Consider the following 22947-nt stretch of genomic DNA (forward strand, 5'->3'; position numbering starts at 1 on the left):
GTTACCCGTTCATCGGAACGCCGTTCTGCAGTAAAATGGGTCTATTGATACACACGGCACGAGAAACAGAAAAAATTACATTGGTGTGTCAAGACTTACTAACTTGAATGTGTAAAAGTAAGTCCATTCGAGTGACCAGAAATACACCAAAGATTTAGTTTCTGGGGACAACCGTGGAGTTCTAAGGCATCATGGGAATTCACCTTTTTCTTCTTTTCCAGATGATGAGCCAGTGCTTACCACTGAGAGGTGACAAAGCACAGGAAGTGAACTCCATGCTGACTGGCTCCCCTCATCTTCTTTCAAAGGTGAAAAGCCACAGCCCAGGGGCAGGGAGGGCAGATGAGCCTTGTCCAAGGACACAGGACTAGGGTGAGGTACAGGCCACAGGGTGCTCAGGGGGCTTGCAAAACAGAACTAAAACAACTGGGTTGCCTCCACCGGGTCTCTCTCTTCCTCCAGAGCACATCTGGGAGAACTGTCTGGGTTTCTAGTGGGCAAGGCCAGGTCTGAAGGGTGAGAAGCTATGCAAGGCCCTAATCTACTGGACATACTGTAGAAATGACATCACTCCAGGACCACAGCCTTAGGAATGGGTGACAGACGTGTTCATGAAAAAAACTCAGACATAAATGTATATAGCAGATGTTTTCATAAACACCAAAGAACAGAAACATCACAGACATCCTTTGACAAATATGTAGTTAAGCTAACCGTGGTACGTCAAAAATATAAAATACTACTCAGCAATAAAAAAAGGAGCAAACTGTTGTGTCTATAACAACCTGGATAAACCTCCAGGTAGCTGGCCATTTATAGAGCTTTCTTGAAGTGACAGAAGTACAGAGATTGGAACAGACCAGTCAGGGACCATGAACACTTAGATTCCAGGCGGCTGGGGCAGCCGGGCAAGCAATAAAGCTTTGAAGAGATGGCCCTCAGGGCTTAACGACCATTGCTTAGTCTGTGTAATTGTGAGCCTGAGCCTTTCATGACTGGGCCATTTCTCTAGATCCATTTATTCTTTCTGTGTGACTGCATGGGGGAAGCATTATTGTTTAAGTTGTATATCACACATGCACACACACACACATAATGCACACATACATACATATGCACACATACATACACACACATAAACACACACACCTACAAACCTCTGCAAGTAAGGCTTCATGGTGAAAGTGCAGAGGATGTGAAGGTTCTGGGTGGGCTGAGGAACTGCCAGGCCATAGAGCAGTTGTTCTCAACCTTGGCATCACGACCCCTTTGGAGTTAAATGACCCTTTCACAAGAATCGCATATCAGAGATCCTGCATATCAGATATTTACATTACGAACCATAACAATAGCAAAATTACAGTCGTGCAGTAGCAACGAAAATAATTTTATGTTCAGGGATCACCACAGCATGAGGAACTGTATTGAAGGGTTGCAGCATTATGTCGGTTAAGACCCGCTGCCGTCGCCCTGTGGGAACTAGTGGGGTTCCGGGCACTGAGACTGAAGGCCAGTGCTTGGCCTGGAAGGGTGCAGAAGTGATAGGTGCCAGAGTGAGGGAGCGAGGAAGAGTTGAGCCTGGAAGAGTTAGAGACCCAGGAAGCAAGAAAGGAAACAAACTGGAAGCACGGGACAGGAGGTGGGAAGGAGAAAAGGAAGGGGGAGGGGAGAAAGAGACGGGAAGGATGGACACACACACTCCCAGAGAGCAACAGGCCCCTCTGGGTACCTCTGTGGCTCCCTTCACTGCCTCGATAACCGTGACTTGGGCTACTTTTCTGGTAACTGAACCACTGGCACTGTTTGCAGGTTATGTATGCCATTCACTCCTTGGTCTCCACTAAGGGCCTTCCTACAGCTCATCCTGTGGTGACATATACCACGTCTTATTTAATTCCTAGGTTCTGTTACTCCCATTCTACAAACGAGGATACTCAGATTCAAACGAGCACTAATTCACCCAAACCGCACAATACAAAAATGCTAGACTTTCCTCTTTGTTCTGCTCAGTTCAAGAGCCAAGTCTTCAGAAGTGTAGGAGCAGGGTTGCCACCGAAAACCAGACACATCTACTCAACTCCCGGAAAGCACTTTTGGGGCTGGAGACAAGTGCCCTGGGAAGGGCACCCATCTCCCCAGCTGGCTCGCCTCAGACCTCACTTTCCCCATTTGGCCAGGGTAGAGCAAGGACTGCTAGAAATCAAGGGTCTGGCTTGGCCCGCCCTCGGGGGTGTGGTTGGGAGTGGTCACGTGGAGGGGCGCCGCGCCCGGGGTCTCCCGCCCACTTGGAGGCGTCTGGAGCTGGAGCCTGGAGCCAGCCAGGGCGCTGAGAGGGCTGGAGACTCGCCACCACGCCGGGGCTGCTGAGGTCACGGTCGCCGGGGCCCGAGGGCACCTGCTCGCGGTTCCGCCCGCTTTCTGATAATTGTGCGGGAGGCTGGACTCGCAGCGGCGACGGCGACGACAGCAGCAGCAACAGCGAGGACTGGAGCAGGGGCAGCAGCAGCAGCAGCAGCCACACCAGCCGTGACACCATGGATCTGTCTTTTATGGCCGCTCAGGTAACCTGGAATCTAACCCACGCGTCCTGGGGTCTCCAAGTTTGCAGGACCCCAGCCTCGCTGTCCTCCCGGGTGCATCTCTTGCATCCGTGGCCAGGTCCTTTGTCCCGAGCCGGGGAGCCCCACCTGGTGTACGTACTTGGGAGCTTGACTGTCCTGGATGGAGTGGCCCATGCCCCTTGCACATTGAGGGGTGCAGTAGGGCTGTCTCCACTGAGCACCCCTACTTCTGAGAAAGACAGTTCCGAGGAGCCTGGGCAGTTGAAGTGGCCCCTCCCAGCCCAACCCCCACCCGCTGTTTGCTCTGGAGCCCCTGGACTGGCAGAGGGGAAGCTGCTCTCCCCATTCTGGTTTTGCTTGGCGCTGGTACTTGTTGGTGTCCTCTGGGGACCCCCCACCCCCTTTCTTCCCCACTGTGGGTGGGACTTTAGTCTCTATCGCTCAGGAAGGCAGTGTGACAGGGCTTTGTGATAGAGATACATGGTTTAAAAGCATTTTTGCTTTGTGCTGGGTTTGAGCAGGGAACCACCATCCGTCCCTACACAAAAACAGGTTCCTCGTGGCAGGCGGACAAATGACCTCTTGGCGCTCTGCCTGGTCTCCGCTGCAGGAGAATCCCCTGAGGTGTGATCCTTGGTGTTCTCTTGAGCCAGAACAAAGACACACACCCTTTTCTGGGATTGTGTGTGGCCCCTGGGAAGACCCAGAGTCGACCATGGGTAAAGGCTACATTTGGCTGGACACAAGTCCCAAACCATGATATTTCACCTTCTGAGGTTGTGTTGGGAGTAGAGTGATAGGAACGGCACCCTGTCTCCTGGATGCTTGTCAAGCTCCCCTCCGCCCCCCCCTCCCGAAACACTGCTGCTTGTTTTCCAGAGTGATGTTCAAAGGCACACTTTCGCCAGACTTTGCCCGTGTGGTGGAAGTCTGTTTAAGATGTAACTTCAAAAGTCAGACTGGATATGGAGGGTTGTTCCCAAACGGAAACATCAAAGGAGCCAAAGTCCCCAAGTTGGTTCTGGGGAGTCAGGACCCCAGGCTTTGGGCTAGCTCTCAAGCAAGCAAGCTGTGAGCTCTAACAGCTCCTGTAACAGGACCCAGCTCATCATATTCAACCCGTGTGTGAATACCATCATGTGCAAAGCAGTCACTACCACTCTCGATGGAGGTGGGCTTAGCTGAGTGCTAACTGAAGAGAAGAGAAAGCTCACAGGATGTCTGAGGCTGCCTCCCTCTCTGCATCCCACAGAAACTGGTGTTCCCATGGTTACAGGATAAATTGATCATTACTAACTAACCTTGGGGCACCGGCTAGAGCATCCACAGTTGCTATGGCAACCTGACAAAATAAACAGGGCTTTTTCAGCACCTGTGGGCAGAGCTGGCAGGAGTCTGGATTGTGTGGTGGTGGCTGCGTTTGTTTTTGTTTTTGTTTTTGTTTTTGTTTTTATAATTCACATTTCAATTGGTCAGTTTGTTCCTGCCAACAGATGGCATTGATTACGCACTCCGCGCCATGCTAGCTGAAAAGAAGGAAAATGTGAATGGGCGCACCAGCAGAAGACACACTAAGGTTTGTTGAGGACCTACTGTGTGTGAGCTCTTGCAAGTTCTATTAGCCTGGAGTTGTACAGATTGGGTGCCCGGTGTTAGGGAGAACAGTTGGTAAGGAAGGAAGCTGGCTGTGAGTCCAGACCCTAGGATCTGCAGAGATTGGGCATTTTCCCGTTCTGGCTTCACCCTAGGGACACATTCCAAGATGGCTCATCATCTCCCTTCTTCTGGAGAAGCTGGCATCTTGATGCCTCCTGTACAAAACAGGCCCGGTTGTGCTCAGCATTGCTTCTTGCTGTAGACCTGTCTCACTGTTCCCATAAGAAGAGAATCGCTGTGTTTTGTAATATGTAGGACCTAGCAGTGGGTGGGAGTGAGCACTCACACCTGGTGTGTGTGTGTGTGTGTGTGTGTGTGAGAGAGAGAGAGAGAGAGAGAGAGGGAGAGAGAGAGCAAGCTTCTTTCCTCTTCCCAGTCTTATCCGGCAGTGAGCACCTGCAGAGAAATATTGGCACACAATTCACTTCTTTAGCCCCTTGTGTCACATGCCTTGCCAAGCACTAGGATAGGGTGCCGAGGGACAGAGTTGGATGTGACCTAGGTCATCTTTCTGGGTAGTTATAATGCGTTGGTGAGACCAGGACCCAGCAAAAGAAATAGACCAAGTGTTGGGCTCAGCACTGAGCCGGCACATAGTAGGTCTTCAAAACGTCGCTCTTGGATGTTTGGATGAGGGCGAGATGAGGTAGGTGTATGCTCACTAAAAGACACTCATGTGGACAGAGTCAGTGCAAGATGTTAGGTATGAATACCATCAGTGGGACTCTGAGGAGGCAGTGGACATAGTAGGACGACAGGCCCCGAGTAAGCTTGAGAAGGAGCCTCCTCGAGAAGGTGCATGGAGTTAGAGGGGCTCAGGGTAATTCAGAGCCCTTCAGGAAGCTATAGGACAGGAGATACAGTGGATCTGGCAGGGTGGGAGATGGGGTGGGGGTGTAGGCAGGACCAGGTTATGGAAGTCGCTGACTGACAGATGAGAAGCTTGGGTAGAATCAGAGAGTATTGGGAGCCTTTGTGAGCTCTTCAGCACATAAATGGCTTATTGGTGAAGCAGTGCCTGGGGAAGCCTGTGGGCTCACCCCGCCCTGCCCCGCCCCCTCCCCACGCCCCGCCCACCCATGGAGAATGGATGGAAGGTGGAGGAATGGGCTGGGCCAAGAGTCTGTTCACTGATAGGGAATAAAACCAGATCCACCTGACTCCAGATCTGGGTTTCCTGCCTTCAAATACAGCTAACTCTAAATAGGATTCCTGTCTGCAGGATAACATGATGCAGAGCATGTAAGCCTTTGGAAGGATTTGGAGCTACAAAAATAAATGTTGAGATGTCACCCCGTCAGATGTGGGGTGTGGATATGTTTACCCCGACACAAGCATGTGTCATGCTCTCTGTAGGAGGCTGAGAGAGGCCACAGAAGAGACTGGGCCTCAAAGGGTTAAGGCAGCCTGGGCACCTGGCCACCTTTCTATCACAGTCCCCCACAGTGAGATTGCATCCATTTTTCTGCAGCCAGAGGTGACCAGATGGGCAGGGCCACCAAGACTCCAGTGCTGGGGGGAGAGAGGGTCACAGATCTCTAGGACCCAGCCTAGATTCTTGCACTCAGAGACAGCCTTTACCCATTTGTCCACTCAGGAGCTGGGATCTGCTTTCCCATTCCTTCAAACCTGGGCCACCAATAATGACTTCATGACTCTGAGCATGCCATATTGGTCACACTTGGGAACTTCTGAGACTGGGTCCTGAGAAGTCGCCTAGGACTGGTGAACATCTACTCTAGGGAAAGCCACTGGCGTTTCCACACAGGAAATATGATGGTGCTGGGCCCCAGGGCTCATTCCCCTAGGACTTGTGACAGGAGCCTCACCTTCCCGTGCCCTTGCATCAAGCGTGTCCAAGATCTCAGCCATGTTTCTCTCTTGGACTGTGTCTAAAGTGACTGGTGTCTGTTCAGTAATAATCGATGTTCCTGGCTTTAGAATCCCCTGTGGCTGTTAGACGTTGTCCAGAGGTTGCTCCCAGTCCCACCCAGGTATCCACATTACAACAGTACTTCCAGTGACAGAGGCCTGGAGACACACTCAGCCAGCACGCTCCCTTCCCTGCCTTTGGTGGAAGCAGGTCCCTGGCTCTCTTGCCAGCCTTGGGTCATAAAACGACATGTGGTCCTGGAAGGTCCCAAATGTGACACTGATGTCATAGCTTAAAATATTTAAAGCAAGAACTGACTCGGAACATGCTCCCTCCTGAAGATTGGGCCTGTCACCTGCAGTCCAGCAGGTGACTCTCTTCTTCCCATTATTCAGGCTGTGAGAAAACAGGGGAACCACCTCCTCTACAAGCAGGAGAGTGGAGCCCCTCTGCTGGTCCAAGGCTATCTCATAGTCTCACCCCTCCTCCAGAGCAGACCAAGAAGTTGGGGTGCAATGAACCCTTCTAGAATTAGCCTCAGGGAATCCCCCTATTTTCTCAGATACACAAAACATTGTGTTTCTGCCCACATTTAAGCCAGTTCTTAAATGTACAAATGAGCAGAAAAAAACTGCTAAAACACTAGAATTTCTTCTCCCTCAGCTCTTAGGCCAGAGCTCCACACACAGGTGTTCACCTGTCCTGGGCACTGAAGGCCTGCAAAGAGGTCTGCTCCCTGTCCATTGAGCAGGGTTGTCCCCTGCCATCGCTGGTGTCCCTTGACCTTTACAGACCTCACTCTCACCTCTGCTTCTGTGGTTACATGGCATCTTCCCTATTCATGCCCTGTTCCCATGGTCCCCAGTCTAGTGGGCTGAGGGTCACCTTAGAACTGTATCTTGATCCCATCTGCACATATACAGAGATTCTGTCTAAAAATAATGGTGCTGGATTAGAACTTAAGTACATTTCTCGAGGGGGAAAAAGTTCACCTGACATTAGGATCTGAACACACACACACCTTAGTGAGCAGATTCTCCTCCAAGCCTCAGTTCTTCACCTTTGAAATGGCGCTGCTTGTTTTGTTCATTGGTTTGGGATTTACTGAGTGTCAAGCCCACAGTGGATTGTGAGACAGGACACGGCGTGGTCTAGGAACCCTGGGAGCCTACCAGGGCCACCTTTGATAGAGTTTAGCTTGAAGGTTACATCATCGTCATGCACACAGGATGAAGGACAATGGGCAATGAAACCAGCATGTGCTGGCCAGCGTCGCCTTGACACAGTGAGCCCTCACCTGTAGGGATTACTTCAAGCCATTCGTTGGGCTGGAGTGGAGGGTCAGGTGATGAAGCATTAGAGGTTAGGGCCCGGGAGGGGAGCCTGGGTCCAACTGAGTAGCTTCATGGAGAGGAGCAGGGTGGTGGGGGTGCCCTGGAGAGTGGGGGGCCTGATCTGGAGGTGTGGCAGATGCTAGCCCCCACGCTACATTTCTCATTTGTGCCAGGCACACACACAGGCTGGAGCAGTGGTTCTTCTGTTTTAGAGAAAGTGGAAATGGTGATGTTCGTGTGCTCTGTGTGTGTGTGCACATATGAGTGTGTGCATGTGTGTACATGTGTATGTGTGTGTGCACTCGTGTGTATGTGTGCGTATAGATGTGTGCATGTTTGTGTATGCGCATGTGTGCACACGTGTGTGTACATCTCTGTGTGTGTGTGTTTGAGTGTGTATATGTGCTTGTGTGTGTGTGCGAGTGTGAGCACGTGTGTTCACATGTGTAGATTATAAACGTGGAGGGCAGAGGTCATTGGTGGGTGCTCTCCCTCACTGGTGTCTTCCTTGGCTGTTTGTACAAGGCCTTTCCCTGACCCTAGGCCTCAGCAGTTCACTAGGAGGACTGTGTGGCTACTGAGCCTGGGGATCCCTCTAGCTCAGCCTCGCCGGCACTGGGATTGCTAGCAGGTGTCACTGTGCCCGGCTCTTTATGTGGGTTCTGGGTCTCCGACTCGGTCCTCGAGCTTGCTGTGCAAGCCCCTTACCTACTGAGCCAACTCGCCAGCCTCCAGATTGGATTTTTAACGATGACTTAGAAATCCGTAGCAACCTGACCGGCCTCAGCATGGGCTGATTGGATCCTGTTGATTAGTGAGGTTGCTAAGAGATCTTGAGGAGACATCTAAACTGCTCACAGTTTTGTGGGACAAGATTCAAGATACCTCTAGGTATCTGCTGCAGTGACCTCGGTGGCCTGACATCTGAACATCCAACCCAGAGCTTCTTCACAGGTATTTCTGTCACACACACACACACCCCACCACCCCCACATGGCCACTCCCTCTCCACGGTGCTCAACTCTGCAGAATTTGGGTTTAGCGTTTGGACCTCCTCCCAGCACAGGGCTCTCAGAGTCTGCCTGTTCCCTGTGGGTTAATGGCTCCCCCAAAAGTAAGAATCCAAGAAAGGATCCCAGGTCGAGGCTTCAGGCTGGATCCTCCTGACTGGGAAAACCCTGTGGCGCTGTAGGTGTGTGGGGAGAGGACCAGCCCTCACTTATACGTGTGGGTCTGCCTGCCTGTCTAGGAAGATGGAAAAGCATGGGCCATGGCGTCCTTGGAGACTGGGAAGTACACTGAACTATATAAAACAGGAATGGAGGCTGCTTTATCCTGGAGCTGCGGCAGATTTTCACTACCCTGCGCAGAGCCTGGCAAAGTCTTGTATCCTGCCAAGCGTAGGACGGAAACTAATTACTCTGAACTAGGTGGTGATTGTGTTAGGTGAGCTGTGTGCACCTGCATATATTTGACCATTTCAGACCTGACACTTCATATGACTGAATATCATATGAAGGAGTCTGAGAAGGCTTTCTGTTTCCGGGGAGCTGAGACACTACCCCCTCGCCTTCCCTCAGCCCACCCCTCAGAATCGTGGCTTTGGCAGATGGGAAGGCATCTTAACAGGACACTAATCCTGAGCCTGTCTAGGATCTAATCACTGCTGGGATGTTTCCCGTCTGTCCCCTTTGCCTTGTCTCACCTCTGGGGTCTTAGGAGACTGGAGGTAAATTTGCTTTTTATTTTTCACACAGAGGAGAAGCACAAAAATCATGTTGAACATGTCACCCTGTTGTCTCTGGAATGGGTCTCGTTTGTATCGTACAAAGCAGACTATGAGATCGTTCCGACAGGTCTGTGAAAAATTAGCAGACATTTCTTATCCATAAAAACACCACTCCCTAGAAAAATAGAATCCTGGGAAGCCAGCGATTTGCTATTTAGCCTGTGGGGGGGAGAGGCCAGTGATCCTCGAAGGCGTTAGGCAGGGAAACGGACTCAAAGAGGTGAGAACGAAAACTCAGTTCAGATTGAGTTTTCCTCAACCTGGATCAAGCCTCAGGGAGTCCGATGCCAGGTGACTTTCAGCCTATTTAAAACAGCTCAATCTGGGAAAGTTTCGAGGCGGTGACCATTCCCACTCCAGGTGCACAATAAAGCTTAGGGCGCGATCACATGGAAACTCCTTGGCAATGTGCATGTGACTCTGAGGGTGGGTCCTATAGCTAAAAAGCCTAGAATCTAGTGTCTCTGGCCAAGATAATACAGAGGTCAGCAGGCCATAAAATGCATGTGACATCTCCCCTAAAGATGAATTCTATTAACTGGGAGCTAAAGATGAAGGTCTAGGCTGGGAGAGTCGGGAATAAATCCTGGGGTTTGGTGAGGTCTGCCTCCATAGCAAAGGTTACCAGGCTGTTAACAAAATCCACTCCCAGCCTTCAGGACAGAGAATAGATGATTCCTTTCTCGAGGAGAAGCCTCTGAGTGTTTTACAGCCCTGGTTCCCCCTAGTACTCAGTGGGTGCAAGAGCCTTTGTTCCTCCCAAATGCCCATGGTTTCTTACAACAGGATTTTATCATTAAAGTATAAATTGTCTATTATCTCAGATGCTTCTAACCAGAGGGCCTGTCTCCTTCAAATCTCACTGAAAAGACCTAGTAAGTACTGGGTGTTCTCATCAGACCTGCCTCAGAAGGAGCTGCGACGCCATTTCTTAAGTTGTATAATGAACAGTTAACCAAGGCATCTAAATCACAGACACTTTTCTGGGTCAAATTTCTACGTAATATTTTAAAACCTAGGACTTTTTGGACCTTATGGAACAGGTATGGGGCATACATCTCCAAGCAAGTACTGTTTTTGTATCAATTTCTGTGTGCTCTGCCTTGCTATTGATTGAGCAAGACCCTAGCTTCTTCTACCCCCAGAGTGGGGACCCATAATTGCACCTTCTCTGCCCATTCTGTCTCCTGGAGATATCCCGTCCCTTCCCATCATGGCCACTATTTATCTCACACTTACATGGTACAAGGCATAGTACCCAGCCATACAGGAAATCCCACCAGATCTATACAAGGGATGGGTTCTGTGGAGATGCATTGCACTAGTCAGGAAACAGAGGTAAGGCTGCCGGCCCATGGTGTGTACAGCTAGGATGCAAGTATGGGAATCTGTACTTCTGCTACCGGTATTTTTAAAGTTTTGGTGGTGGTGGTCGTCATGGTTGGTGGTTGGTGGTCATAGTTGATGGTGGTGGTCATGGTTGGTTATTGGTGGTTGTTACTGTTGTAGGTGGTAGTGGTTGGTGGTGGTGGTAGTCATGGTTGGTGGTTGTCATTGTTGGTGATTGGTGGTTAGTGGTTGGTGGTGGTTGGTGGTGGTGGTGGTGGTGGTAGTGGCAGTGGTTGGTGGTGGTTGTTGGTGGTGGTGGTGATCATAGTTGGTGGTTAGTGGTTGGTGGTGGTTGTTGTTGTTGGTGGTGGTGGTAGTGGCAGTGGTTGGTGGTGGTTGTTGGTGGTGGTGGTGATCATAGTTGGTGGTTAGTGGTTGGTGGTTGTGGTTGGTTCTGAGAAGTTAAAGGCTCACAGAAAAGTTGAGAGGGGGATGTAATGGTTTCCCATAAGTCTGGCATTCAGAGCCTCTTCCATCATCAACTTCCATCACTGCAGGGGCCTAGGGACACAGTGGGGGAATTTGTGTTGACATCTCATCTTTAGCCAAAGCATATAGTGTTTGTAGGTTGGCAGGAACTAAGTTTTCTGCCCTTTAATTGAAGTATTTAAACCATTTACATTTAATGTATTTGTTGATATGATGAGGCTTAAGTTTACTATCTATTACACTGTTTCCTGTTTTTTCCAACTGTTCTTTGTTCTTTCTTTTTGCCTTCTTTTGAGATGAGAAATTCTTATTTTCCTATGTCATCCTCTTAGACACAAATCTTTGGTTTTTATATTTTAATAGTTACATAGGATTTTCATTAAGCATCTTTAGCCTGTCTGTGTAATAAATGTCTACAGTATCAAGCTCCTATTTCTCCTCTTCCAGTTTTTGCACTGTGGTGGTTACTACTATATAAGTTATAAACCATAATTATTATATTACATTAATACTATATTTATTATAGACCAACATTATTATTATCTTTGTTAAAAGTCAGTTTTCTTCAACTTATTTAAATAATAAGGGGAAACATTATATATTTTTCCCATGTGGTAATTACTACTGATGTCTTTTCTTTCTTTTGTGTAGAGCCTCATTTCTTTGAGACATCATTTTCTTTCTGCCTGGAATGGCTTTGGCCTGTCTAGTGCTACTGAATTGCTGGATGAATTCTTTCAGCTTTTGTATGTCTGGACATTCTAAGTTGGTGGTTCAGTTAAAAATACGGCTTCACCTTCTAGCTTGTGTTGTTTCCGGAGAAAATCTTCTGATGTCTGTGTTCTGTTCCTCTAAGCATTGTGTCTCTTTCCCCCTCTGGCTGCTTTTAAGAATTTTATCCTTTTCTCTGGGTTTGAGCAATTTGGTGATGTACCTCTGTGCAGTTCTCCCCATGTTTCTGGCACTTGGGATTTCGAAATGTGTGTGCAGGGAGCTGGAGAGGTGGCTCAGCATTAGAAGCTGTTTGTTCCTTTGGAGGATCCCAGGTTGGTTCCTAGCACACATCTGGCCACTTCTTTTTTTTTTAATTTTTAATATTTTTTATTACATATTTTCCTCAATTACATTTCCAATGCTATCCCAAAAGTTCCCCATACCCCCCCCCACTTCCCTACCCACCCATTCCCATTCTTTTGGCCCTGGCATTCCCCTATATTGGGGCATATAAAGTTTGCAAGTCCAATGGGCCTCTCTTTCCAGGGATGGCCGACTAGGCCATCTTTCGATACATATGCAGCTAGAGACAAGAGCTTAGGGTACTGGTTAGTTCATCATGTTGTTCCAACTATAGGGTTGCAGATCCCTTTAGCTCCTTAGGTACTTTCTCTAGCTTCTCCATTGGGAGCCCTGTGATCCATCCACTAGCTGACTGTGAGCATCCACTTCTGTGTTTGCTAGGCCCCGGCATAGTCTCACAAGAGACAGCTATATTTGGGTTCTTTCAGCAAAATCTTGCTAGTGTATGCAATGGTGTCAGCATTTGGAAGCTGATTATGGGATGGATCCCTGGATATGGCAGTCTCTAGATGGTCCATCCTTTCATCACAGCTCCCATCTGGCCACTTCTAACTCCAGGTCAGGTGTTCTCTGCTGGCCTCTGTGGGTACTATGTCACATGTGCATATCCCAGCCCCACATAAATGTACACACCATCAGAAATGAAATAAATCTAAAATATGCACGTATGGACTATAGTTTCATCACATTTGGAAACTTTTCTGACATCAATTCTTGGTCATCTTTTCTGCTCCCTCCCCTGGCCTTTCTGCTGTAGAAACTCTTTGTTCCTCTATCAGGCTGCCTCACCTTTCCCACAGCCCACCAGTGCTGGGTTTTCTCTTGTTTCATTCAAGTAGCTGTTATTGATGCCTCTTCAGGACCAACACCATTTTATTTGGCAATCTTCAAACTAACGGCAAGCCCAGCCAGAGTATTGTTATCTCAAAAATGGGGGGTATTGTCTCCAGACATGTAATTTGTGTCCTTTAAAAATATCTTATATTTTCTTAACACCTTTGGTGCTTACTTGGGCCTCTTAAAACAGGTGAGACACAGATGTAACACCAGTTTTAAATGTCCACTCACATCTAACTCTTGGGTTTTGTTAGGCTGAGTTGTGTTTGAGTGACCGATGCCCAAATTTGGGTTGTCTTCTTGTCCGTCTAGTCATTCTTGGTCAAATGCCAAGCACTGTGTATTATTATTTCCTCTTCCTCCTCTTCTTCTTCCTCCTCCTCTTCTTCATCCTCATCCTCCTCTTCTTCTCCTCTCCTCTCTCCTTTTAAGACAGTTTGTATGAATGCATGCGTGTGTGTGTGTGTGTGTGAGTGTGCATGTGTGTGAGGATGTGGACATGTGTGTGTGCATATGTGTGTGTGTGTGTGTGTGTGTGTGCGTGTGCTGTGTGTTCCTAGATGTCCTGGAACTCCCTCACTAGACCAGGCTGGCCTTGAGCTCTGAGATTCACCTGCCTTTGCCTCCTCTAGAGCTAGGATTAAAGGTGTGCTTCATTACCTTATCTAAGCAGTGTGAACTTCACCTCAGTCACATGATAAGAATTGCTATATTCTCTAAATATTCCCTATTTTGTTCTGGATGGAGACCACTCGTTTGGGGACAGCTTGATCTCCAAGGGTTGCTTTAAGGTTTGCTAGGCATTACCAGTCTGATGGTAACTGCCACATTTACTCTGATGGTAACTGTTGCAGCTGGCAAGGGCAGCCCATTCTCCCTGCTGCCCTGTGAGTTATGAGATCCGCCATGGGGCTGATGGGAGGAAGCAGGAGGGGGTTTTGTGTGCTGCTCTCCAGTTGGTTGCCTCTGCCTCAGCAATGTGAGTATACACATGACTCGGGAGCCACAGTCGTGGGGACCATGACCACCTTCTGCAGGCCGCTAGGGCTTCTGAGTCGCTGTCTCTCCACACTCACACCTTACTTGCTTGCTTGACATCTAAGTCCTCAAAACTGTTTTCTTAACGCCGACCTTGCTTTTCCCAGTTGAGTAAGTGAACTTGGTCCCGGGGACTCTGTCTGGGCTGGGAGCAGAATTTCTTAACCCTATGTCTTTCAGCATCTGCATTTCCAACCCCATTTTTTTTCCCATTGTGGTAAAGAAATGTACACTGGATCCACGCTGGAACCCTGGACATGAGCTGCCCTTTGGCTGGGGGGGGGGCGGGGGGGTGGACACGACACAGGTCACAGAGCTCAGGTGATTGGACGCCCCCAATCAGCTAGGGTGTGACGCCCAAGTTGGAGAAGCAAATCCTTGTGCACACTGCCTACCTTGTGTGTGTCCTGCGACAAGACATTCCAGAAGAGGCCATCTGATCCAGACGTTGAGGCTATACCAGGAAGCCAGCAGGGGTACTTCTCAGGGATGGGGGTGGGGCTGCAGCTGCCTTTGGAGGGGTGTTTTCAGTTTTAAGGGGGCCAGACTGTCATAGAATTTGAAATCCTCCTGCCTCCATCTTCCAAATGTTGAGATTATAAGTAACCACCACCACTCCATCCGGCTAAGCCTAGGTTTCTTTAGGCTTCTGTCCCAACATCAGGACCGTGGGAAGCCCCTTGGAAAGAAGAATCCAAGGGAAGGGAGTGGATGCTGCAGACTGAGCCCAGCTCAGCATGGCTTCCTCCCACTCAGCCAGCCCCTGCGGGTCCCGCGAGGAGCCCCCATCTGTAGCCTCAACATGCGGCTCTGGAAGCCCATTAGAAATGCATTAAGGCCGGGCTTCTGTGCCAAGGGAGGCCTGAGGGGTGACTAATGGGCTCTACCGTCCCCCACACCCTACTGTTCACCCTGCCAGCCTCCTTCTCTGACTTCCTGCCCTTCCTTCTCCCTCCTGCGGAAGTTCATCTGGCCCTGCTGTGTCAGTCAGTCAGTCAGTCAGCCTGGCGAACCCTGAGCCTCGCAGATGGGCGGATGAGAGTGTTGCGGAGCCTGGAGCAGCTTCTTGGGCCCCTTCTTTGCTGTTGCTCCCTCCCGTCTTGGAGCACAGGACACGTGAAGAACATCATCAGGGAGGAACCCGGCCCTCCGGTGGAAGAAGCAGGGACAGATAGCACAGATGGCTCAGGGTCAGGCCACCCCATAAAGAGCAATCCAGTGAGCATGCCCAGAGTCACGCAGGCAGGCGGGAAAGGAGCTAAGCTATTGCCAAATACAGGAGAGGGTGGGGGTGGGGGGGCGCAGTTCAGCTAATCGATTGCAGAGTGCTGGAAGGGACTCCAAGGCTCAAATGCATGTGTCGTAGGTATTTGTCAAATACATTTTTGTCACAGTCTTCTTCAGGCCCAGACTCTGTGTGGGTGGGCAGAGAGGACTGTGGCTGGGGGAGTTGGCGAGGCTCAGATGGACCAGCGTCAGCCCTGGAAAGGAGGAGGCCACGTCCTTCCACACAGCCTACCCCTCTCCTGCACGGCTCTGTTCAGCCTTCAGTCTGGAAGCTATCCCTGATGCTCCCTGACAGCAAAGACCTTCATTTCATATACACCAAACTCGCTGTGCCCCAGCCCAGGGCCAGACCCAGTAAATATTTAATGAATGAAATAAGATCAGGCACGGAGGTCAATGAACGCCAAGTGCTCAGAAACAGGCTGTGTCCTAGAGGGCCGGGAAGGCCAGTACTTCCTGCCAGCACAAAGTGTCCCCCTCTGTCCCTCAAACTCCACCTGCCTCCTGCCCTTCAGCCCCGGTAGCATGCCTGCCTTGTGCCGGGTCTTGGCACATTAGGCTCTCCACTTGGCGTTTTGATACAACCTCTGATGTGTTTGTAGTGTGCGCCGCCTCGGGTGCTTAGTTTCCTGGGGAGAAACGAGGCAGAAGGGTGGAGACACCTGCCCTGGTATTATGTGGCACACAGGCTGTGGGGTGTATGCGAAGAAAGAGCTGTCCCTTGGAAAGAACCTCCACACTTCTGTCAGGATGGTCACTCAAGTGCACCACGACCAACTGTCACGGCTCACTCAGGACTGGGGACTTGCGGCTCTGTAACCAGGATGGTGCCAGGGAAAGGGAGACGCTCTGCCACCTGCAGAGACCACCGGGGCTTGGGGGGGGGGCCTCTGGGAGAATAGAACTGCTGCCCCAGAGGTCTGTGCCCCTGAGTGAGTTCCTGTGTCTGCCCGTTCTTCACTAGAGAGAAGGAAAGGCAGGGGCTGAGTTGGTCGTTAATTCTACAGATGTCTGGCATTTCTCCAGTACGGGCTCCAAATGCTTCTAGACACTTGGACAAAAGCTCTGAAGGACACTTTGGTGGTTTCAGGCCCTGGGACTTGGTTACTGTGATGGTTTGTATCTGCTTGAGCCAGGGGGTGGCACTATTTGGAAGTGTGGTCTTGTTGGAGTAGGTGTGCCACTGTGGGCGAGGGCTTTAAGACCCTCAACCTAGCTGCCTGGAAGCCAGTATTCTGCTAGCAGCCTTCCGAAGAAGATGGAGAATTCTCAGCTCAGCCTGTACCATGCCTACCTGGATGCTGCCACGCTCCCACCTTGATGATAATGGACTGAATCTCTGAACCTTTAAGCCAGACCCAATTGTTGTCCTTATAAGAGTTGCCTTGGTCATGGTCTGTTCACAGTAGTAAAACCCTAATTAAGACAGAAATTGGTACCAGCATAGTGGGGTATTCCTGTGACAGCTTGACCATGTTTTGGGAAGGACTGTGGAGGACTTTGGAACTTTGAGCTAGAAGAACCATTGGGGTGTTAAGAGCTCTGTGGCAGGTGTTATAGGAGCTTGGGAGATAATGTTGAGAACAGTGCTGAAGATGGAAGTCTGGCTTGTGAAATTTCAGAGGGAAGATTAAAGACTCTTAGCAGGGCTGTTGCTGTTTTGGTTAGTTGGGGCTGAAGAATCAGCTGTGATTAACAGGATACCAGAACCACTAAAGTGGAACCTGTGCATTACTGGGACAACTGATGCTGGTTAGCTGGAGCTAAGAAATTGGCGATGATTAAGAAGAGATTAGACTCATTGAGGTGAAATCTTCTGGGAAGTGTTTTCTGAGAACACAAAGAAGCTGTGTTCCAGAGAGAGCCAAGGTTGTACCTCATGCTGCAGCTGGACTTAGTAATGTATAAGAGTCACCCAGGTGGTACTCATTTTGAAGGCATGAAGGGGTCATGAAGAGCAGCTGAGGCTTGGTACTGTGAGAGTCCATGGAAGGCCATTGGTGAAGGTGCAGCCTCAGTTGCAGTTGACAGCCCAGTCCTGAAGGGGTCGGAAAGGATTTGAGGCCTAGCACCGTGAAGGGAGCCTGTGAGAGGCTATTGGTGAAGCCTGATTGCAGTGAAGACTGGCTTTCAGGCAGCTAGGAGTAGGGTCTTAAAGCCCATGCCCACAGTGACACACCTACTTCAACAGGGCCACACCTCCAAATAGTGCCACTCCCTGGGCCAAGCATATGCAAACCATCACAGTTACCTTCTGGGAGATGTGGCCAAAGAGGAACACTATCCCTTCAGCCCTGTAGTCTGGCAGCGTGTATAAAGATGTCAGGAAAGCAGGAAGGGGGTTGCAAGATACAGACTCGTCACTGGCCCCAGGAAGCTAATGCCTCATGGCTGTCTGCACAGCAGGATGCAAGCTCCTCTTCCCCTGCAGCCCTCTACATCACCTCCTCTCAGAGCCTTAGGACACCCCAATTCCAGACAAGCCCCAACAGCCTTAAGAGGCTTCACATGGAAAGCAGAATGTTGCTGGCTCTTGTGGGCCGCTTGCCACCCAACATTAGGGAGCACAGCTGTGGGAGCAACCCAGCCAGGCCACACAGCTCACCCCGCTGGTCCCCAACAGTCATGAGGAGGCAATGTGAAGAAATAGGGTATCTGATGAGACTCAGAGGGAGCGGGCCAGGTGACCCAAGCCACAACCCCACAGAACAAAGGCCTCTCTCTGTGAGACCCTCAGGTCAGTGAGCAAATACCAGGCCGGGGTGGAGGTACCACGAACACAGGTAGAGACCTGGGTGTGAATTCTAACAAGCCATTTCATCATCAGAGAGTGCTGGCCAAATCTCCCACACACAGTCAGGTTTTATATTATCAAGGGCGAGTAACCCACTGTGTCTGCATATCCAGTAATGGGGGCTCACTACTTCTCAAAGCTGTGACTTCAGCTGAAGGCAGGCAGCCATGCTCTTCCTTCTGCTGTGCTGACAGGAAGCCTCTGAGTCGCTCCAAGCCCTGGTGCACTTGGCCTCACAGTGCGGGGAGGGAATCTGTGGTCAGTTACCAGAAGCCCCAGGATTCTGCAGCCTAAACATAGCAGTCTGACACCCATAAGTGTCGGGAAACTTGGCTGATTCACTGTGACCTTCTTGTCTTCTTCCCTTTCCCGCTGCCTGTCACACTAGGCAGCAAGTCTTACCATATTCGTGCTGGCCTGGGAGAGTGCCTGAGATAGGAAACAGGTTCGAGTCTCAGTCCTGCCTCTGCCTCAGTCACTCCTCAGTTTCTCTGTTTGGAAGGGACATTAGCACCCAGCACATGGCTGGACAAGAGATGCAAGTGAGAGGCAGTGTATGAAAGCACACAGTCTTGCCCACCATTCTCAGGGCTCCCCTCTCCAGCTCTGGCAAGCACGCACACGCACACACACATACACACACGATGAAAAATAACCAGCTATACAAGGCTATACGATACTTGAGCAGTCATCTTGTATCCTCTTTGTGTGTCACCTCCTTTTATGGCTTTATGAATTAACGTTGGGATTGACCCCAGGGCCCCATGCCTGCTGGACCTGTGTGCCAGTGCTGAGCTGATTCCCAGGGGTTTGTATAAAGCAGTTTTCTTAGAGCATGATTGTCTCAGAAAACCCATCACCTCTTTGGATCTTGCCCTGATACCCTCATTAGCGTGAGCTGTGGAGTTACATTTGGCCTCACGGAGTGCCTAGCCTCCGGCTTCCTCTGCGACACTGGCGATTCTTCCTGTGTGCCTCTGATCAGGCAGGTCTTCCCTGCAGCGTTGGTGCAGTAGATATTTTTGAACCTTAGCACAAATATGTCAAGAACCGAGATGAACCCGAGACTTCACCCTGCCTGTATAACTCCACAGATGCTGAGAAGAGAGATGCCAGAGTCCAAGCCCCTCTCTTAGCACTGGAACCAGTAGCTGGGGGTCATGTCTACATCCATAAGACCCCTGAGGATGTGCAGAATGGTCCAAGGAGTCCGCATAGCAACTCAAAATGAAGGACTTGGCCCATGGCTGCAAATGTACTCTTGATCACTCTTCCACCTTATTCACGGAGGAAGGGTTCTCAATCAAACCCAGACAGAGCTCACCAATATGGCTGGTCTCGCTAGCTACCTTGACCTGAGGATCCCCTGTCTCTGCCCTCTGAAGTGGCATTACAGGTGTGTTGCCATTCCTACTTGGCATGTATGAGGGTTCAGGGGATTTGGACTCAATGCTTACACGAGCAGGTAAAGTGGTTTAAGCACTGAGGGATTGTTACCGCACTTGCCCTGCCAGTGTGAGCATTAGAGATAATTGTCTAGATCAATAATTGTTGGTCTGTGAGTAGGTTTGTGTGGGATTATCCTGCTCGTTGATGTAAGAAGACCCAGCCCATTGTGGTCCTAAGTATAAGATAGAACACTAGCTGAGAACAGGCAAGAATCTCTCTCTCTCTCTCTCTCTCTCTCTCTCTCTCTCTCTCTCTCTCTCTCTCTCTCTCTCTCTCTCTCTCTCTCTCTCTCTCTCTCTCCTCCCAAGGGTGGAGATGAAGCTTTAAGTCCCTACCTCGACTTTCCCACCATAATTCACTGTAGCCTGGAATTATGAGCCAAATAAACTCTTCACTCGCCAAGTTGCTTCAAGCCCAAGGTATTGTATCACATTGACAAGACATGAAGCAGGTGTGTGTGAGGGATTTCTCACTCACCTGTTACTAAGTGGGCCAGGCTGGCGGGCCTGAGGTTCTCAGGCTCAGCCCCCTCAGTGCTGGGATTATAGGGACGTGTGTTCACACACAACTCTTTACGCACAGCTTTCGGAATTGAACTCTGTTTTTCAGGCTTGCGAGGCAAGCTCTTGGCACCTGTACCTTCTCCCCTGTATGTTCTTTTGTTTGTTGATGGATCTGTCTACCGGCTGCAAGTATGTCTGGAAAGTCCTGCTAAACTCTGCAAAAAGTCAGAAGTTACAAGGTTACTCCAATTCCCTCTGACACGGATGTGACCTCCCGTACACACACACACACACACACACACACACACACACACACTGGTACAATTGTGGGTTATGTCATTTATTAAAATGTTTTACCCCCTGAACTTCAGCTCCAAGAGGCATTTGGGAGGTCTTAACCTCCCCTTGGTCTGGCCATTATTAAAAAGACTCCTGTACCCTTAATTGGCTTAACGATCGAGCATGGTTGTTGCTAACTGTCTCTCGTGAGGTCATTTCGAGAAGGCTCAGACATCGAGGCTGCCCACAGGCCTTCACCCAAACACCCTCACCAGCCTTTCGAGCTGAAGACAAGGCAGGTTTGAGCCGGGGGGACCAGCCTAGCTCCCTGAAGGCTGCTTCCATTGTGCACACACCCACCGTTCCAGGGCAGTGGCCACAACAGACCCTCTGGGCCCAGGCCGCTGGAACCAGACCTGGGCTTTTCACCTGAGGGTCAGTGTGTGTCTTCACTCCGGAACTGCCAAGACCATGGTTTCTTAGGGTGCTCCGTGCCCCAATAACCCGTGATGCTCTAAATACTCTCGGAAATGATACAGTTTGGCTACTAGGATGATTTTGTCTCCAGCATGGAGAGTATTCAGTGTCACAGGATGATTCAGGCTTGGTGTTGCCCATACAATGCAGCGAGCTTTTGTTGAGTACCCGAGCTGTGCCAGAACAGTCAGGGCTAAAGACAGCCATCTCTCCTATCTGGACTGCCCTAGGAGTAGCTGTCAGGGTACAAAAGCAGGACCTCTAGCCCAAGAGAGACAAATTATTTAACCCGAGGCTTGACAGACATCTGGGAGCTGGGCAAGATGGGGAGCAACCCATCTGTTTGACTGTGGCAAGCAGAGAAGTCCTAATGTAGCATTACTTTGCAAATATGGGACAAAGTCCCAGCTCCCTTGTTTCTGTCTGCGTGTTCTTCCCCAGGCAAGTTCACTGCCTAGACTTCCCCGGCAGCAGGCAGCATGGGCTTAGGAAGTTATTTCTTACCAAGTCCTCTCTGCTGGGGGACAGGTTAGTGGCATTGTATGGAGCAGCCACTGGCCAACAGGGATTTGACCCCCTACACACACCCACACACCCTCATTTTCAGGACACCACGATTTGTTCCCTTTGTTCACTCAGGGCTCCAATGGCGCTTCCTGAATGCCACCAGAGACAGGTGACTCTCTGGCTTCTTCTGACCCAGTTGGACGTACCAAAATAACCACAAGTGAGCCTACGTAAGGGACCAGCAAGACACAGCTGCCTTGATGTGTCTCCTGCTCTTCCAGGAGTTCCTGTGACTGTCATCACCCAGGAGCCACAATACTTTGTGGAGGAGACTGGAATTTTGGAGATTTTTTCCTTTGGCTCAGTGGACCCCACAGCGCAGAATCTGAAGTGTGATGGTGGTTCAAGCTGAATAGAACTTTCTCAGGCAGAGGGAGGATGAAAATCCCAGAGGATTGAATCAGCGAGGCGAACTCTGGCTACATCATTATCGCAGCCCACCATCACCACACACTCTAGGATGTACCCACTCTTTGGTATAGGCTGTTGCTGTCTTGTTTCATGTCTTCCCTTCCTACACCGCCCTCTCCTGTCCTCCTTCAAGACAGAGGACTGTGTTTCTCTCTTTATACAGCTGGCCTCTGACCTGTTCTTGGCATACAATAGATGCTTGACAAAATGTCTGTTTAGTTTATAAATGAATGAGCCGTTGGTCAGATTTCCCACCCTTTGCCTTGCGGCCCTGAGCAGCCCTGCTCTGTTCAGGGAAAGGGACACACATTTGGTTCCATCAATGCTACTGGGGTAGTCCAGAGGAGCTCTGGAGCCTCTGAGGTAGAATAGGTTCGGTTCACAGCAGCCTGTGCTAGCTGTTCCGCCGCCCCAAAAGAAAGCCTTCAAGCCTTCATTGTCTTACATTTGCTTTGGGAGACTGTCCAGAAACTTGCTGACCTTCAGAAGAACGAACTGTAGCCACTCATGGGAGGCCAGGCGTGACCAGGAGGTGGGGCCCTCCCAGCCAGACGTGGCCCTTGTTCCTTGATGGTCTCAACCAGTATCTTCTAAGACAAGCTGAATCTCAGGTTCCCCCATGGCACCCTGAGTTCTCACTGTGGCCACGGGCTACACCACAGAGGACAGATCCCAGGTGGTGGCCAGCCACATCCAACATGTCTGCCCCAGGCTAGTGTTCCTTTCACTATTAGTAATCAAAGATGATGGCTCTGTGGAGACAGCGGGTTTTTCTGCTGTGTGCAGAGTTACTATGGCAACGGCCTTGAAAGAAGTCTGTTTGCTTTTTACTCTTAATTCTGCAATGTTCTCAGGTTTTCCAAAAATACCCTTCTTTTCCTGGGCCCCTGGGTGGGGCTGAGTGGTAGAGCAGGCAGCTGTCTGTATGCTGTGCTAGATTGCTCTGCTCACGGCCGTCAGTTGGACATCGTTTTTTCTTATTGTGGTATACTCTTAGCATCTACTTCATGTGAGCAGCTGTGCCTCACATGCACTGGGATTCAAGGAGAAATCTAACGCCAGGATTTCTGTCTTTAAAGAGCTCGCAGCCCAGGGAAGGATAGACACACCCCTGATGTAAGTACATGGCTAATCGTAGAAGCAGACGGATAATATAATAATAATAGGCATGTGTAATGTCATTGATAGTTCATCCAC

At 50.1% G+C, this 22947-nt stretch overlaps 1 protein-coding gene across 1 annotated transcript in view; it reads left to right on the forward strand.

The window, feature by feature from the left end:
• The first annotated feature begins 2265 nt into the window (after nucleotides 1-2265).
• CUNH14orf132 (chromosome unknown C14orf132 homolog) overlaps nucleotides 2266-22947 on the forward strand; it is a 33121-nt gene continuing 12439 nt past the window's right edge. Inside the window, exon 1 of the mRNA XM_029484968.2 lies at nucleotides 2266-2561. Coding sequence (XP_029340828.1) covers nucleotides 2535-2561 — 27 coding nt within the window. The 5' untranslated portion in view covers nucleotides 2266-2534. The remainder of the gene's footprint in view (nucleotides 2562-22947) is intronic.

Source organism: Mus caroli, unplaced genomic scaffold (genome assembly GCF_978045245.1).
Source record: "Mus caroli unplaced genomic scaffold, Mus_caroli_1 scaffold_14, whole genome shotgun sequence".
NCBI classification, from domain to species: Eukaryota; Metazoa; Chordata; class Mammalia; order Rodentia; family Muridae; genus Mus; species Mus caroli.